General features: G+C 46.9%; 1 protein-coding gene across 1 annotated transcript in view; it reads left to right on the top strand.

The window, feature by feature from the left end:
- The first annotated feature begins 1 nt into the window (after window position 1).
- The window catches only part of polr1d (RNA polymerase I and III subunit D), a 31,076-nt gene continuing 11,530 nt past the window's right edge, over window positions 2-19,547 (top strand). The window contains exons 1-3 of the mRNA XM_072505309.1: window positions 2-210; window positions 10,323-10,420; window positions 18,949-19,025. Of these exons, the coding sequence (XP_072361410.1) occupies window positions 169-210; window positions 10,323-10,420; window positions 18,949-19,025 (217 nt within the window). The 5' untranslated portion in view covers window positions 2-168. The remainder of the gene's footprint in view (window positions 211-10,322; window positions 10,421-18,948; window positions 19,026-19,547) is intronic.

The following is a 19,547-nucleotide window of genomic DNA, read 5'->3' as shown; positions in this document are numbered from 1 at the left end:
GATATTTTATTTTTTAATGTCGCCGTCCCGTGAGCTGTATGGAGAGGTTCTCTGAGTCATCGCAGCCCCAACGGAGACTACACCTCCCGGCATCCCGTGCGGGGTGACGTAGTATCTACGCGACGCCAATCGCGGGCCGGCCTCCAGGCTGAGAGCGACGACGTGAGCATGGCAACGGCCGAGGGAGCAAAGAAACCTGTCTTGGAAGTGGTGAGTATATGGCCTTGATTCACTGCGATAATCCGGTCCTCTCGCTTGATCAACCTTATTGACGTTTTGGAGGTGATAACAGATAGATTGGTCAGTGCAGTAGATGTAATATGTCTGGATTTTCAAAAGATCCTCGAGAAGGTGTCCCATAATAGGCTATTGAATGAGGCCAGAGAATATGGAATCAAGAGACCAGGGGCAGAATTGATTATCAACTGGCCCAAGTCAATCACTCTACATCACTGCAGAAACGAGAAGAATACTTACAACTCAAATTATGCTCGCCACTAAGAATAAGTGGTGGGTAGAGAAGGCCTACTAAATCTATAGCACTACGCAGACCTGTGCGACATGTGCAGCTTCTTACAGGCCACAAAGTCTTAAAACAATGGTCCCTTCCTCCTTCTAGTCAAAGACAGGAACACCCATCCCAAAGTTGATGCAGCCGCAGGCTTTTGGAGTGAGCATGACCAGAACCTTCTCAATCAAGAGTGCACAGCATCACACAATTTCATCAAATCAATCAACAGCTAGAGAGATTAAATTTGGGTCTGCTGCCAGCACTTGCTGAGGTACAAAAGATCCATCAAACGAAGAACAACGAGGTGTGCGGTACAAACAACATTTCCAGAGGTTCAGAAGATAGTTGTCACAAGCACTTGCTCAAACTCTTATCTTTTTGCAAAAATCTTTGAAGAAGAGGAATGACCCCTTTTTTAAGGAGAGTGATAAATCAATTTGAGGGAACTATGGAGGCATATCTCTTCTGTCCACCATGGCGAAGATTTTCACATGAATCCACTTGAACTATCTCCTCTCCGTCAGTGAAGATATCCTTCCAGAGACCCAATGTGGTTTCCTGCCATCCATGGGAATCACAGATATGATCTTTGTCATGCGACAAATCCAAAAGAATTGTTCGGAACAAAGAAAAAAGCTTTACATAGAAACATAGAAAATAGGTGCAGGAGTAGGCCATGCGGCCCTTCAAGCCAGCACCACCATTCGATATGATCATGGTTGATCATGCAAATTCAGTATCCCACTCCTACTTTCTCTCTATATCCCTTTAGCTGCAAGGGCCATATCCAGCTCCCTCTTGAATATATCCAACAAACTGGCCCCAACAGCTTTCTGTGGTAGAGAATTCCACAAGTTCACAACTCTCTGAGAGAAGAAATTTCTCCTCATCTCAGTCCTAAATGGTGTACCCCTTATTCTTAGGCTGTGACCCCTAGTTCTGGACGTCCTCAACATCAGGAACATTTTTCCCGCATCTAGCCTGTCCAGTCTCATCAGGATTTTTAATGTTTCTATGAGATCCCCTTTCATTGTTCTAAACACCAGTGAGTACAAGCCCAGTCGATCCAGTCTTTCTTCATATATCAGTCATGCCATCCCAGGATTAGTCTGGTGAACTTTCGCTGGACACCCTCAATAGCAAGAATGTCCTTCCTCAAACTAGGAGACCAAAACTGCACACAATACTCAAGGTATGACCTCACCAAGGCCCTGTATAACTGCAGCAAGACAACCATACTCCTATACTCAAATCCTCTCGCTGTGAAGGCCAGCATGCCATTATCTTTCCTCACTGACTATTATATCTGCATGCCAACCTTCAGTGACTGTTCCAACATGACACCCAAGTCTTGTTGCACTTCCCCATTTCAGATAACTGCCACCATTCAGATAATAATCTGCCTTCCTGTTTTTGCCACCAAAATGGATAACCTCACATTTACCCATATTATATTGTATTTGCCCACTCAGCCAGCCTGTCCAAGTCACCCTGCAGCCTCTTGGCATCCTCCTCACAGCACACACTGCAACCCAGCTTAGTGTCATATGCAAATCTGGAGGTATTTCTAGACTCTGAAGGCATCAAGGGGTACGGGGAGAGAACGGGGAGTGTGGTGTTGAGATATAGGATCAGCCATCAATGGTGGAGCAGGGTCGAATGGCCTACTCCAGCTCCTATTTTCTGCATTTCTATTATTACATATGGCCGTTGCTAATAAGTTGTGCTGACTTAATATAAATTTGTTACAACTTCGATAATCTAGTGGGCTGTGATCCTGGTGTATGGAAAACTGTATAATAATCTTTATTAGTGTCACAAGGAGGCTTACATTAACACTGCAATGAAATTACTGTCAAAATATCTAATAGTGATGCAGGATAAACTGGTGAGACATTCATAGTGTATTTGAATAGGTTATGTACGTGATGCCCCATGCGCAACATTTGTTATAAAATAATAGGGGAGTTTTAAGGCAAACTGAGGAATTAGCTATGGTCAAGTCTGGGATTTTGAAGTATACAGCAAGACTTTATTAGTTCAAGATTTCAGGTCCTGGCCCTGTCAAGCTGTTCTGGTAGATACAATATGGTTGGCCTCTGCTTTGTTATTCTGTTGTGCTTTAATTAGATGACTCCTGGATAGCTCATTTTTTATCTACGTACCATTTTATTGCTCTCCAATTTGGGACATCTGTGGAGTGGAGCCCAAAGGCAGATTGATGTCTGAATATGCCTACAGCCAAGGCAGTGCTCTACATTCCTTTGAACTCAACCATGGAGGCGGTGATGCAGTGGTAATAATATCGCTGAACTAGTAATCCAATGGCTCAGGCTAATGCTGTGGGGACACAGATTCAAATCTTACCACTGCAGGTGGTGGAATTTAAATTCAACCAATAAATCTGGAATTGAAATCTAGTCTCAGTAATGGTGACCAAGATCAATTATTGAAAAAACCCATATGGTTTATTAATGTCTCTTAGGGGAGGAAATCTGCTGACCGTACTCACTCTGACCTGGGTATACTGACTTTAGGCTCGCATCAATGTGGTTGACTGAGATGGGCTAGCAAGTCACTCAGTTCAAAGTCAATTAAGGATGGGTAACAAATGTTGGCCTTGCCAGTTGTGACCACATCCCATGAAAGAATGAAGACAAAAAAAGCTCCACTGGCAAAAGATACATAAGTGAGGGAATACCATTGCCAAATGCAAAATATGAATTCTATAGCATAGGTTGAAGTTTTGTGCCAGATGCACTGTCTACAGTTAGGGAAGTGAGAAAGCAACAGGCTGGTGATGGAGAGTAACTCTAATACGGTTTAACATAAATAACTGGGCTCATGCCTGGGTTCAATCTATCAATGTTCCCACTAAAGTTTTGTGTAACCATGCTCCACTCCAGTGGTCTATCCACATCATTTGATGATGCGTCTCAGAATGCAGGCAGCACGGAGCCAATGACATTTTAACTTCTGCCCCAGGACAACACAAATCACATTACGGTCACATTTTAAACCATTTCATTTGCCACCATCTACAAACAAAACTATTATGTAATAATCCTGTATTATGTCACAGTTACTTGTTAAATTTTTAGCAAGGGCCCTTTTCTTGACTATTGCCTTTCTTAAGTCTCAAAAAGGTCCGTGGATAGTGGCTGGAGAGCAAAATAAGACCGCAGAATCTGCTTTAATAAACCCTGTCACTTGTTCAGTGCTAACCGGGATTACCATCTTTCTTCCTTTTGTAGAGCAAGTTAAGAAAAAACAGTGGTTCTAAATCCCACATTGATCATTATCCCACAGACTGGTAGGCCCAGAAGTGCACAGATCAGCAAATGTCCACAGAGCCACAAGCAGAGCAATTATGGGGTAGTTAGAGACTGTGCCGGAAGGATGGTAGGATTGTTATTGGAAGGATGATATTAAATGGCCAAAGGTCCTTTATCTTCTCTTGTGATATATTGCACAATGGCATTGAAAACATGCGGACTGTGACACTAGTAATATGATTAACTTTATTTTGCTGCCTGACAACTCAGAATCATTGCAGTTTTGCAGCAAAACTTTGCTTTGCTAGTGTCCTGGTAAGCTTTGTCAACAACATTTAGTTACGTGTAACCGTTTAACATTGGGAAACCTTCCAAAATTTGGCACAAGAAGTGGGATGTGAAGTCGTCATCAAGCATGAGCCAGGGAGATGACTGAAGTTATATTTCAATAGGTAGAATTTTAAATTACTTTTAAATAGAGGAGACAGAAGGAGCAAGGGGAAAGGATTAGATAGGTTTACTCAGAGAACATAGTGGAGGGAACTATCACTGGTGGCTTAAGAAAACCAATGCAGATATTGCAGTGAAAGTTGTTGATGGTGCATAGGTTGAAGCAGAGGGAAACCGTAGGGAACATTTTCTTTGGCTGATATTTCAAAATAGAAGATGTAAAAGGGAGCAGACATGCTCAGGAGTATAATGTCGCTGTGTAGAAGGGAGGAGGTGAAAGGGCAGGTGTGTGTAGAAGGAAGGAGGTGAAAGGGCAGGTGCGTAGAAGGGAGGAGGTGAAAGGGCAGGTGTGCGTAGAAGGGAGGAGGTGAAAGTGCAGGTGTGTGTAGAAGGGAGGAGGTGAAAGGGCAGGTGTGCGTAGAAGGAAGGAGGTGAAAGGGCAGGTGTGCGTAGAAGGGAGGAGGTGAAAGGGCAGGTGTGTGTAGAAGGAAGGAGGTGAAAGGGCAGGTGTGTGTAGAAGGGAGGAGGTGAAAGGGCAGGTGTGTGTAGAAGGGAGGAGGTGAAAGGGCAGGTGTGCGTAGAAGGGAGGAGGTGGAAGTGCAGGTGTGTGTAGAAGGAAGGAGGTGAAAGGGCAGGTGTGCGTAGAAGGGAGGAGGTGAACGTGCAGGTGTGCGTAGAAGGGAGGAGGTGAACGTGCAGGTGTGTGTAGAAGGAAGGAGGTGAAAGGGCAGGTGCGTAGAAGGGAGGAGGTGAAAGGGCAGGTGTGTGTAGAAGGGAGGAGGTGAAAGTGCAGGTGTGTGTAGAAGGGAGGAGGTGAAAGGGCAGGTGTGTGTAGAAGGGAGGAGGTGAAAGGGCAGGTGTGTGTAGAAGGAAGGAGGTGAAAGGGCAGGTGCGTAGAAGGGAGGAGGTGAAAGGGCAGGTGTGTGTAGAAGGGAGGAGGTGAAAGGGCAGGTGTGTGTAGAAGGAAGGAGGTGAAAGGGCAGGTGTGCGTAGAAGGGAGGAGGTGAAAGTGCAGGTGTGTGTAGAAGGAAGGAGGTGAAAGGGAAGGTGTGCGTAGAAGGGAGGAGGTGAACGTGCAGGTGTGTGTAGAAGGAAGGAGGTGAAAGGGCAGGTGCGTAGAAGGGAGGAGGTGAAAGGGCAGGTGTGTGTAGAAGGGAGGAGGTGAAAGTGCAGGTGTGTGTAGAAGGGAGGAGGTGAAAGGGCAGGTGTGTGTAGAAGGGAGGAGGTGAAAGGGCAGGTGTGTGTAGAAGGGAGGAGGTGAAAGGGCAGGTGTGTGTAGAAGGGAGGAGGTGAAAGGGCAGGTGTGTGTAGAAGGAAGGAGGTGAAAGGGCAGGTGTGTGTAGAAGGGAGGAGGTGAAAGTGCAGGTGTGTGTAGAAGGGAGGAGGTGAAAGGGCAGGTGTGTGTAGAAGGAAGGAGGTGAAAGGGCAGGTGTGCGTAGAAGGGGGGAGGTGAAAGTGCAGGTGTGTGTAGAAGGGAGGAGGTGAAAGGGCAGGTGTGTGTAGAAGGGAGGAGGTGAAAGGGCAGGTGTGTGTAGAAGGGAGGAGGTGAAAGTGCAGGTGTGTGTAGAAGGGAGGAGGTGAAAGGGCAGGTGTGTGTAGAAGGAAGGAGGTGAAAGGGCAGGTGTGTGTAGAAGGAAGGAGGTGAAAGGGAAGGTGTGTGTAGAAGGAAGGAGGTGAAAGTGCAGGTGTGCGTAGAAGGGAGGAGGTGAAAGGGAAGGTGTGTGTAGAAGGGAGGAGGTGAAAGGGCAGGTGTGTGTAGAAGGGAGGAGGTGAAAGGGCAAGTGTTGTATCAGCTGCAGCCGAATATTCGGCCACCCTAACCCCAGCCAGCAGAGATCGGCTCATAAGGAAGTAATGAACTCGTCAATACACTTTGTGTACTGTGGAGAAAAATGAGAACTTCTTCCCTCCCGGGTGCGTGAACCTCTAAGGGCCCGCGCCTCCCACCTCCATGAATGTGGGCAATACTCTCGCCATTGCAACCGGGACCAGCTATCTATGCCTAGATCAATCCGCCTTTGGGTCCCGCATACCTTTCATATTGCCCACACAATAAGCTGGTGAGTGTCCAGGTCTGGCGTCGTCAGCACCAACCGCTTCATGAACGATATATTGTCCCAATTTGGGCATATACGTTTATCAATAGCACTGGTTTTCCCTCCAAAATTCCTACCACTATTGCATATCTCCTAACCCCTCCTGGGGACCTGCCTTCACCTTCTCCACGTGGAACCAAACCCACTTGTTGACAAGAATCATCATCCCTGGAGACCTTCTGCCAAAGCTCGAGCAGAACTCATGTCTCACCCTGGCTTTCCGGAGCCTGATCTAGTCTCACTCCTGCATGTATGTTTCTTGGAAAAATGCCACATCGGCGCCCAGACCCTTTAGATGGGCAAAAACCCTCACTCCTTTTACCCCCCCCCCCCCCTCCTGCCCGAGGTTCATTCGCCTCGGCTTCTATTGCAGGGCCAGCGTCTGTCGCGGGGCCCGGTGCGCCCTATCTTATTCTGGCGGAGCAAATACCTTGGCGAGATTCTCTGTTTGCAAACGCCGAAATCACAAAACACAATTGGTTGGAGAATAGGTTCCAACAGCAAAATTTTGACGGGCGCCGATTTCATTCTTCGTCACCTTGACAGCGGCATCAATGCATACCGGAACACAAGTGCAGTAAATAACATTTGCATATCATCAACGGACCCAACCCAGTATTCTCCGGTGCCTCCATGGTTCTCCGAAGATGGGCCGAGTACCCAACTGTGCGGTTCACTTGTGCTTTTAAAAATCTTGAAACTGGCATCGTGGCTACTAAGGGAGAGAGTGGGGCACGGAAAGTGTCCAACATCTCCATGGTTTGCTGACAGTTATACCGCTGGTTGGGGGGGATTCTGCCAGGGCCAGGGAGAGTGGGGGGGGATTCTGCCAGGGCCAGGGAGAGTGGGGGGGGAAAGAGTGGGGGGTGATTCTGCCAGGGCCAGGGAGAGTGGGGGGGGGGGATTCTGCCAGGGAGAGAGTGGGGGGGGATTCTGCCAGGGCCAGGGAGAGATGGGGGGGGGGATTCTGCCAGGGCCAGGGAGGGTGGGGGGAGGGGGGTTGGTGGCTAGGACAGTGTTCTTCAAACTTTTTTTCCGGGGACCATTTTTACCAACTGGCCAACCTTCGGGACCCACGCTGGCCTTTGCGACCCACGCCGGCCGACCTGCGCGACCCACCATTTTCTCTTACCTTGTTTGCTGCTGACAAAAATGGAGGAAATGGTTTTGGGTCCCTTTGGCCCTCGTACATGCTCCTCCAATGGAACCTGTTGGATGAAGGTGAAGCCTTCTGGTGTCGGAAAGCATGGAGTCCCCATCTGTCCAAAGTTCTGGGGCGAGATTCTCCGACCCCCCCGCCGGGTCGGAGAATCGTCGGGGGCTGGCGTGAATCCCGCCCCCGCCGGTTGCCGAAGTCTCCAGCACCGGATATTCGGCGGGGGCGGGAATCGCACCGTGCCGGTTGGCAGGCCCCCCCCCTGCGCGATTCTCCGGCCCGGATGGGCCGAAGTCCTGCCGCTAAAATGCTTGTCCCGTCGGCGTAGATTAAACCACCTACCTTACCGGCGGGACAAGGCGGCGCGGGTGGGCTCCGGGGTCCTGGGGGGGCGTGGGGCGATCCAGCCCTGGGGGGTGCCCCCACGGTGGCCTGGCCCGCGATCGGGGCCCACCGATCTGCGGGCGGGCCTGTGCCGTGGGGGCACTCTTTCCCTTCCGCCTTCGCCACGGTCTCCACCATGGCGGAGGCAGAAGAGACTCCCTCCAATGCGCATGCGCGGGAATACCGTCAGCAACCGCTGACCGTCCCGCGCATGCGCCGCCCAGAGATGTCATTTCCGCGCCAGCTGGCGGGGCACCAAAGGCCTTTTCCGCCAGCTGGCGGGGCGAAAATTCGTCCGGCGCCGGCCTAGCCCCTTAAGGTTGGGGCTCGGCCCCCAAAGATACGGAGCATTCCGCACCTTTGGGGCGGCGCGATGCCCGACTGATTTGCGCCGTTTTGGGCGCCAGTCTTCGGACATCGCGCCGTTTCCGGAGAATTTCACCCCTGAATTTTTTTCCTGTAAAATTTTATCAAATAACATCCCCCCCCCCCCCGAAATTGTAAAAATAAATAAAATGAATAAAATAAATGAAAAAAAAATTAAATTAATAAAATAAATGAAAAAAAAAATTAAATGAATAAAGTAAATGAATAAAAACCACTACAGCACTTGCAAACCAAAAAGCTGCAACCATTAAAAAAAATAGCGGGCGCACTGCACAAATGCGTGCCAATCATTGTGCGCGCATGCGCAAAGCGGGCAAATTTTTTTTTTAACATGTTCGCGGCTGCTTGCAGCCGGCGTTATGAAAAGCCGGCTGCTGCGCGGGGATTTGCGCGATCAGGAGCGCCGCGGACAACGGCTCTGCGACCCTCCCGACACCCGCCCGCGACCCACCCCCAGGTCGCGCCCCCGTTTTGAAGAACACTGGGCTAGGAGATTGGGCTGTGGGGCCGGGGTGGACGGGTACAGAACACCATTGCTGCAGTCGGCAAGGCAGCCTTGCAGCTGTGGACGCCGCTGACAGTCCACTGTGAACCTAGGGCCACGGGTAGTATAGGTGTCCCTCCAGGGCACCCCCTAGGTGCCCTATGGCTCCAGCCGACCCATCAGCTTTATGGGCACACTCTAGCACAACCAGTGCTAACTTAATGGCTGGGATGAGTGTGTGTGGGGATTATAATGTGTATATGCGGCTGCAGCTTGTCAGTCTCCCGAATGTCATTCACGGACCCAGCGAATCCTGCACCGTTTTCCATTGAAATCTATCTTGTTCCGCGTGGCACTGGTGCTAGCCCCTTAACAGTAGTGGAATCAATCCAGGTGTGGCACCAGTTTTGCTGTCGTGGAAGGCAACAAATTCTGCATTGGCATCAGCACTTAGTCTCAGAAACGGAGAATCCTGCCACCGGCCAAATTGTCGAAAAGTATTCTGCCGGATCCGCGCCCTCCAATCCCTCCGGCAGGCCCATGATTATGTGGTTCAAACACTTCAACCTATTCTCCATATCATCTACCTTGGCTTCCAGGCCCTTGGTTTTATCCGTCAAAATCGAGACTTCAGCCTCCAACGGAACCAGTCAGTCGATGTCGTTTGACAAGGCTTCCTCAACACTCTTTAACCTCTCACCCTGCTCCCTCACAGCCATGGCAGTTTTACCAAGCTGCTCCCGAAGCTAGCCCAGCCCATCCTCGACAGAGGTTTTAAGCGACTCCTTCAGTTTGCTTTGCTGCTCAAATCTGCCCTCCATTTGTCTTCTGAATTTTTCAAGCTGTTGCGCCATCCCCCTCGACAAGGTTTCTAGATTGACGGGCATGGCCGCTTCCTCCGTCATCTTGTCTCCCTCGAGTTCTTTTTACTGGGTTCCCTTCCTGGGATCTCTTCCCTGCTGCCATCTTCAATGCCTATTTTGACATTCTCTCCGTACGCTAAACGTTCTCCCTACTAAGCTACTGAATTAAAACCCCTCAAAACTCCAGACAAAAACGGGCAAAAAGACCAAAATATCAGACCTTAGTGGGAGCCACTTTTTATCCGACTTTCTTCTACATCGCACCGGAAGGCTTTTGTTTCAATACCTTTAATACCATGTTTCTTAATTGTGTTAACAGCGGTGCTGTGTCAAGCACTTTTTGAAAATCCTGAAGACAGCATTCACCCTTCCATTGATTATTTTGTTAATGCAGTTCCATAATTTCCTCATTGCTTATTGTTAAAGGAGTTAGAAATGTTTCCGAATCGTGCACTTGGGATATCTGCTGTTTTGTGGACAGGTGTTTGTGTTATGTTGCTGTTTTGCAAAGGTTGGGACTGTCTTTGCCAGGAGAGGGTTATGGGGACTTTTGTTGACATCCTGACCGATTTGTTGTAATCAAAAAAGTGAGAAATAATTATGATGGGGTCAGGGAATTATTTTGCTGTTTTTGCAATAGGTGGGAGGAAGGAATCAACACTGTCTTGTGTTCATGGTTAATTTGCTGTGTAACTGATAGTCTCCATTTCTTCCAGGTACAGGCAGAAGGTTGCGATGACTCCAGTGTTACATTTGTGTTGCACGACGAGGACCACACTCTTGGGAATGCCCTACGATACATGATTATGAAGAAGTAGGTAGTTTCTCTTTGTGGAAAAAAGTAGTTGAAAATACACTCTTGGAAAGATTAGGCCAAGGAGCGATCCTTCTACCAATAGGAGGTTATTCATGGAGGTCCACCTTCTCAATCTTGCCCCTTGCCTGAGTGATTACTGTGTATTACTGTGGTGATATCAGGTTAAACCACCACCATTCAGCTCACCCCCTCAAAGGGCCAAAGCAGCCTCTAGTCATCTGGGACTAAGACGACTTTACCTTTACTTTACCTACCAACAGCACACCTCAACCTAGATCTATATTTGGAAATCAAAAATCCATGCAGAATAATACGACTATACTTTATATTCTTAAATCCAAATGCATGAATTATATTTAATTTTAACTTTTTTACTGTGAATCTGATATATTCTGATGAGAAAATTTGAGAAATAAGCTGATTAGACTTTTGGTCATTGTGGGATCAATAAATTACATGACTTCAGAAAATTAAAAGACCTGATAGGGTTCTGTGCCAGTGTTTATTTTTCTCAATGGACACTGATCCTATTATTTATATGAAGAATAAGATACAAACAGAAAAATAACAAGACTATAGCAAATGTGTGTGATTTATTAAATTCTTATTCACACTGTCAACACTACTTATCCTGAAAATAGCAACAGTTGATCCTTACTTTGGTTCTTTCACAAATCTAAGTTAAAACCATTCCAACTTCTTTCTTCTTGTCCTTTCACAAGCTTTAGTAAATCACATCTATTCCATTTGTAGATGCACAGCTGACTTCTTGGTGGAAATTTTGTCCCAACATTGTGCGTGACATGAGACTACAGATGCAATGTCATCAACTTGAAACATTAACCCGTCATCCAATTTAGCTTGAGTATTTTTTTATTCATTTATGGGATTTGAGCTTCAGCATTTGTTGCCCAACCCTAATTGCCCTTGGGAAGGTGGTCATTGGGCAGTGTGTTTTACACAAATTCTTTTGCATTATATTTTAATATGCAGGTGACTTCTTTAAAATAAACAGACTGATACCATTCCTTTTTGTACTGTTTGAACATATTTATGTGAATGGTATGCTACCAAAGGAAAACAAGTTACAAGGTGGAAATAAGAAAAGACTGATCAGTCCAGCTTTTTCTGTATGCGTTGATCCTGCCTTTTTAAAATAATGTACTTTATTGCAAACATGTGTAAAAAAACAACATATGCAAACACCCTCTCCAATCACATCGTCATGCACAACCCCCACCGTGTCTCAAAGCCCTCCGCTGACCCCCCTCAATTCAAACTTAATCTTTTCCAACCATAGAAAGTTGTCCAAATGCCCCAACCAGGTCGCCATCCCCAGCGGTGTATCCGACTTCTAATTTAGCACGTTCCTTCGCTGTAAACTGGAGAGGTGAAGGCCACAACCTGGGCCCCCTTCTCCTCCAGCTGCTCCCACACTTCCGATACCCCAAAGATAGCCACCATTGGGTCCGGCATGACCTCCACCCCCACAATCTTAGATAATTATAATCATTGTTGTCACAAGTAGGCTTACATTAACACTGCAAATGAAGTTACTATGAAAAGCCCTTAGTCGCCACATTCCAGTGCCTGTTTGAGTACACAGAGGGAGAATTCAGAATGTCCAAATTAGCTAACAAATTACCTTACCCGCCACCGCCTCACCTTCTCCATATTCGCTGGCCAATAGTAGTGCAGCAGGGGCAGGAGCGCCAACCCGTTTTTCAGTGTCTGCCTCTGCAACAGAGCCGTCTTTACCCTCGGCAACTTCCCTGCCCATATCAACTCCAAAATCACTGTCTCCAAAGTCCTGAAGAAGACCTTGGGGAGAAATATCGGGGCGGTCTGGAAAACAACCAGAACCTTGGCAACACATTCATCTTTACCACTTGCACCCTCCGTGCCAATGTCAGGTGTAATGTGTCCCATCTCTTAAAATCCCCCCTAATCGCCTCTACCAATGTTGTCAAATTCCACCTGTGCATCGTAGCCCATTCCCTCGTCACATGAATCCCCAATACTTGAATCTTTCCCGAGCTACCTTGAATGTCAACACCTCCAAGATGGCCCCCTTCCCCGCCTCGTTCATTGGAAACACCTCAATCATCCCGACATTTAACTTATACCCAGAGAAGGCCCCAAACTTCGGCAATATTTCCATGATCCTACCCATACTCTCCAGCGGGTCCGACACAAATAACAACAGGTCGTTCGCGCCCTGCTCCCCCTCACAACCCCCGCCACTTCACAGACTCCCTAAGGGCCATTGCCAAGGGCTCAGTCGTCAACTCGACATCCCTGTCCCGTTCCCCTATGCAGTCCAAAACCCTGTGAACTCATCTCATTTGTACATACCCTTGCCACTGGGGCTACAGACAACAGATGCACCCATGCCACAAACCTCGGGCCAAATCCAAACCTACACAGAATTTGAAATAAATACCTCAACTTCACCCGATCAAAAGCCTTCTCTGCATCCATAGAAACAATAACCTCCGGTGCCCCTCCCCCTGACGGAGTCATAACCACATGTAACAGCCTCCTCATGTTGCTAGAGAGCTGCCGTTGATCCTCAGCGACCACCCCGGGTACACATCCCTCCATCCTCCCCGCCAATAATTTAGCCAACATTTTCAAGTCTGTATTCAATAACAAAACGGGCCTTTACGACCCACACTCCCAACAGATCTTTTCCCTTCTTCGGGATTAACATGATCAACGCCTGTGTCGACGTCTCGGCAACTACCCCTTCTCCAATGCCTCACTAAACATCCCCAACAAAAGTAGTGCCAACTCTGCCACAAACACCTTATGGGAAGCCATCCGGTCCTCGAGCCTTCCCCGACTTCATCCCCTAAAGCTGTCAATCACATCCCTCAGCCTCAGCGGGTCCTGCGACGTCCGCCCCCCCCCCCCCCCCCCCCCCCCTTCCTCCAACCTTGGAAACTCCAACCCACCCAAAAGGGGTTGATCCTGTATTGATACCAAATCAGGGCTCGAGAATGTCCCATCTGGTCGTTTTCTCAAGTGATCCCTGATGTGAACAGTTGAATTGACTCTGCAAGGAGTTGTGGGCCATGAAAACCCCCATATTACTTTTCGTTATTTAGTATGAGAGTAAAACATTGTTTTGAGGGATAAGTTACTGCAAAACTTGCAATAACTTCCAGGTGTATATCTTCAGATATAATAGGATTTGATATGGCCTGAGGTGATTTATATTTCTAATTTCATTATTTTAATTGCGGAAAAAACCCAATATAAAGACAATTAATACTAGAGAGAGCTGACGTGTCTTTTAAAAATAGGTATGTAACTGAGAGAAGATAGATCTCTTAATGCTGCAGCGATTATCCAAGGTGGAGGAGAAAACAGAATGATGACCTCTTTAAATCAGGAATATACTGTGGATATACGCCATGGATTTAATTGAAACATTTAAGTTAGTTTTCAAGATTGCTTCATGTATGATGATTTTTCTTATTTCTCGCTGGTCTGCTATATATTCTTTTACTCCCTGTTGGAGGGAATAAACAAACTGAGTCTTTTGAGACCGTACCCAACTTCAACAAAAATGGCTTTTATTCAACATGCATGAGGGAGAGCAGAACTCGGAGCTGTAATTCCAGCTTTCTTCAGAGCTACTCTTCTCCTCAAAGGTTCTTACACATTCTTATACTATTTTTGTGTTACAAAGTGTTACATTTACATTAGGTCATCATATTGTTACTTTGAATTTGTTACAGTTATTTGTTACGGGGGGGGGGGGGGGGGGGGGCGACAGGGCATCCCAACTGTCCTCCACGGTGTCTCGCAGCTTCCCCAGGTCAGTATCTCCAAGCCTTGGGGCCAGTCTCCTGGCATTATTGCGAGTTGGCTGGGGTTGTCTGAGCAAGTGCAGCTTAAGTGCTGCTCGACCTTGTTAGCGGGGGGGCTGGCGAGCGTGGTACCGGCAAATCAGCTGGTGAGCCTTCATTTCTAAGGAAAAGCCTGTGAAGCCTTGTTAAGTGGACCGATTAACGTTGAATTGCGATGCCAGCCTCGCTGGGCCGAGCGCCGGGAAGGGAACTGCAATTACCGCTCGCTACCACACTTCAAAATGTTTCCAGAGAATTGCACCCACAGAGAAACTGACTATCCATTGGACAGAAGATTGAGAAGATTTGTGCTGGACTGCAAATGATAGCTGCCAGTAAACATCCTGTAGTAATAACAGTGCATCAATTACTGTACAGTAAGTTCTCATTTAAGGTTGTGGCAGCATTACTGAAAATAACTACTTTAAGTGAATCATAGGTTCCCAAAGAAATCCATGTTAAAGCCAGGATTAGGTTCCTTCAGACATTTCTCGCCCCCAAAAAGTACTGTGCATCCCTGGTTGAAATGTACTTATCACTAAATATAATATACAAATTAAATTCTTAAAAAGTGATAGTTCTGTACTGTTAGAGTCCATGCTTTCGATTTCCCTTTGTTCCCATTTCTTTTATTTTATTGTTATTGGTTTTTTTGGTCCGGGGATCATTAATTGAGACCTTTAAATCGAGTGGAGGATGTACTTAATTCAACGTTTCAAATAGTTTGACAACTAGAACATTAAATCCTCAGGTTTTGTATTTGGAAAATGAAATTGAACACTTTCTGGCACCCAGCAGATTTGAAGGATTTGGTTTAATTGGTTGGCTGACGTCCAAAGGGGTTGGCTATGGACAGTGTCCTGCCTGGCAACAGACAGTGTTTGGATCCTGCTAGGTGTATTTTTTTTTGAGAGAACTCAGCAGAAGACATGAGACCTTCAAAGTAAGAAGCTGTGTTTTCTCCCTTTCTCTCGGCTGCTGGCTGCCTGCCTGCTGTCCCTACGAGTTTACAGTGAAGACCATTACAAGCTGAAGAAAAAGATAACATACAACTGAAAGCCTAAACTGGAGAAGTGCGTGCGTGTGTGTGTGTGTGCGTACATACTCACAAAATCAAATCTAATTACTACAAGAATTGCTGGACTCCAGGTGTGATTGATGGGCCAATGGCCCAGTTATTTCCAATCTAGCCAGGTTATGTCATTTAATATTGCACGTGAGAACATGTGTCTACAGAGTTGCAATAAAGGCATCTTCTATTTTCTACTGAAAGAGGATAAAAACCCTACTGTTCCAATGGACAAATATCCTCTGCTCCCACCACCCCCAGCTTTGTTGATGTGTCGTGGGACTCGGGGAGTTGGGGGGGGGGGGGGGGCGGTTGGGTGGGAGGGGGGTTGGTGGAGGCGGAATTCAGAGAAGAGGTAAGGGACCTGGGCCATAGACCCATCATCGAGGGATAGACAAGACTCAGAAGACATAGGGAAGGTAAGGACCCTGGGCTACAGACATGGTGACTGTCTGTGCCCAGGGCCTTCCCCAACCTCATCTCTAAATCGTAAAGTCCTCATTCAGGATTAAAAGAAGAGGTCAGGAAGGGTAGGGTCCTGGCCAGGGCCACAGAAAACATCGAGAAAGCAGCAAGGATTCACAGATGAAGTTGTGAGGAGGTGGATGGCCTTTACAGATGTGGGTTTGGGGGGTGGGGGGTGTAGTTCAGCCAGCCGGGGAGTTAAATTAAAATGCAGGTACTTGCCTAAAAGCTCTATTCCTACAGGCACAGTCAGTACACTACTCCAAAGTCCAGGTGACAGCGCACCCGACCATCGATGACTCTCCAACTCCAAGTCCAGTTACAAGATGTGAGACAAGGTGCATTCTATTGGGCCAATGACTACTGTTGTCAGAACAACAGCAATAATTGGCCAAGTAGCCTGTTAAACAGGATCATCGACATACCTGGTTGGCTCCTTTTGGACATTGATCACCTTGAATGACGGACTACTCCCCGGTCTCTGGTCATTTGGTGGGTGCCAAACCGTCAGCTGTCATTTTTCCTGTGAACCTCTGAAACATTTTGGGGTTCGCGGACCACCGTTTGGGAGCCACTGTCATAGATTGGCCCGCTTCGTCTAGTGTAGTGATGGGCAACCTAGGGTAGTGAGTGGGCTGCATGAGTGGCCTTCCTTCATTCATCTCATTGCAAGATTGAAATCATGCTTGTTCAATAGCCACGACCCTGTGAATAAGATTAAATACATTTAATGCAAGCTGAATATTTCATAATGAGTTATAGAAAATGCTTAAATTATTTAAACTATCATCAACTTCAAATGGTAATAAAAAAATAAATGTTTATACTTTGGACACAGGGGAGCGCACGACTCTCACAGTCAATGTTGTATGCAATCAGCATGCACCTCTCTTCATTTGCCCTTGTTCTACTGGCGTATATATTACTTATGCTATGCTGGTACGAAAAAAACTGTGCGGAAGAAAATCAGCAGAATGTGGCAACCCTGCGTATGGGCAATCGTCAACAAAATGTCTCATGCGCTGCACTCAGAACCTAGATGGGCTGCATGTTCCCCATCAGTCATCTAGTGGAATAAGATGGTTGGTGTGTTTAGCGGCTACCTGCACTGACCAACACCTGCCACTAGATGGAGTCCAGGACTTAGTCCGAGAGCAGGAGCCAGAAACAGGAACAAAAACAGAAAATGCTGGAAAATCTCGGCAGGTTTGACAGCGTCTGTGGAGAGAGAACAGAGCTAACCTTTCAGGTCTGGGTAACTCTTTGTCAGAGCTAGAGAGAACTGCAAGTAGGATGAGATTTATACTTAGTGGAGGGTGGGGGAGAGAGGACGGATGGTGTGGAGCAGTCAGGGCTGGATAGAGAGTCAGTGGTAGGTGGGGGCTAGGGAGAAATTGACAAAGATGTCCGGGACAAAAAGACAATGGGATTATAAATGGTGATGGCCATGGCTAAGAAGGGTGTTGATAGTGGCACATTAAGAGATCAGAATCTGTTAATGGAAGAACAAAGGTAAACTGTGTGCCAAGGGACAACCTGGAACAAGGAACAGATGGCCCAAGTGGGGTGGGGGAAGGGGAGACGGTGATGAGGAAAAAACAAGATGGAAAGCGGGTGTAATATCCTGCACGGGACTTGCGGGGTGGGAATCCTTGTCTTCCCCGTGTTCCTTGCAGAGTACGAGCTCCTCCACTAGGGACTGGGTATCTCAATTACCCAGTGTATGTAAGGTTGGCCAGTAAGGCACCGACCAAGCAGGAACCTGGGAGGGGTCTACCGGATAGTATACATGCCAGTAGCACAGTGGGTAGCACAGTGGGTAGCCCTGTTGCTTCACAGTTCCAGGGTCCAGGTTTGATTCCTGGCTTGGTTCACTGTCTGTGTGGAGCCTGCACGTTCAAACTCCATATCTGCGTGGATTTCCTCCAGGTGCTCCGGTTTCCTCCCACAAGTCCCGAAAGATGTGCTGTTCGGTAATTTGGACATTCTGAATTCTCCCTCTGTATCCAAACAGGTGCGGGAATGTGGCGACTAGGGGCTTTTCACAGTAACTTTATTGCAGTGTTAATACAAGCCTACTTGTGACAATGAAGATTATAATTATTATAAGAAAAAGAGGCCTGGAAGCAAAGGAAGAAGCCAGGGGTGGGGAATTAAGACTGGGAGAAGCAAGGCCAGGAGTTGGCAAGGGGAGGGGAGAGATGCAAGATATTGTTAAGTGAGTTGATGTTAAGCAAGGACCTGGTTGTATTCCCATTCTATATCTGACAGAAAAAGAATAATTCAAACCAAAAGCAGTTTCAAAACAAGCAGACGCTTGTAGACTTTAACGCTGATACTCTTTCACTGGCTGATAATCACAACCTTTCAATCTTATCCTCCAAATTCAGCCATTGTGTGACAATTAGCTCTGCACCGTTCCAGACTGAACTGACCCACAGTTTTTCCTGCAGCTAGCTAAAGTGATTAAAAGTTGTTCCAATTTAGAAACTTGCGTTTTTTTAGCTCCAATGTGTGAAACGTTATGTATTTTGTGAATGTAATTGTGATAATGAGCCATCAAGTAATCATGTTGATAGCATTTGTTGATGCAGCGCTCATTCATTTTCCCTTGTGATTGCAGTCTCCGTACCAAACTATTAACAGGTTGACAATGTTACTGCAGTTTAGTGACAGAAAGCTATTGAACTGCAGTAAAATCCGTAGTCTCTATGTAGATTAGGGGAGAAGCTCGGAACTGGCTTGTCCACACCAAGTGAGTAGAACTACACCATTTCAGTTGGGCACTGTGATTTGAAAGCGTCAGGCGACAATATCCAGTAGCTTGGATCTATATAAGGAAAACTTAAATTGAAGGAGAGTGGCTGCTACTCATTGTTACAGCTGATATCTTTCTCTAGTTCCTCTTTGGTCACCGTGAGTTCTCTGGCAAAGGATTGCATTGTATTTCCGTCTGTGGATTGTAGAAATTTCATGTGTAATGTTACAAGACAAAGATCACTTATGCCAACATTCATAAATTATCTTTTGGAAATTAAAGTTCTTTTAAAAATAGAGCAGTTTTATAACCTGGGTGCAAATAGTGTTTTTATCTTTTAATATAAGTTTTTTAATACAAATTTATTTTTTCTCAGCCCAGATGTAGAATTTTGCGGCTACAGCATTACTCATCCATCAGAAAGTAAAATTAACTTCAGAATTCAAACAAGAGGTAATTCCTGTATTTATTTGTTTCCATGAACCTCTCTGCGTGATTAAAGAGATTTTCATAGTTGCTTATTATTTTATTTTATATTATATATTTATCTTATTACCTGCTGTCATTGATGTTATTGAGGTTGTTGTGCATATATGTGATGCTGGTGGCCTATGTAGCAAGCATATGCTTTTGTTTCTATGATGGACACTCAATAGAAATTCAGTAAACAATATTAGAGAATTTGAGATATTCAGACATCTGGGGCGAGATTCTCCGACCCCCCGCCGGGTCGGAGAATCGCCGGGGTCTGGCGTGAATCCCGCCCCCGCCGGTTGCCGAATTCTCAGGCACCGGAGATTCGGCTGGGGTGGGAATCGCGCCGCACCGGTTGGCGCCCCCCCCCCCCACCCCGCGATTCTCCGGCCCGGATGGGCCGAAGTCCCGCTGCTAGGATGCCTGTCCTGCCGGCGTGGATTAAACCACCTCTCTTACCGGCGGGACAAGGCGGTGCGGGCGGGCTCCGGGGTCCTGGGG

This window comes from Scyliorhinus torazame, chromosome 5 (genome assembly GCF_047496885.1).
Source record: "Scyliorhinus torazame isolate Kashiwa2021f chromosome 5, sScyTor2.1, whole genome shotgun sequence".
NCBI classification, from domain to species: domain Eukaryota; kingdom Metazoa; phylum Chordata; class Chondrichthyes; order Carcharhiniformes; family Scyliorhinidae; genus Scyliorhinus; species Scyliorhinus torazame.
Note: the sequence above shows the minus strand (reverse complement) of the source record. Positions and strands in the feature narration are given on the sequence as shown.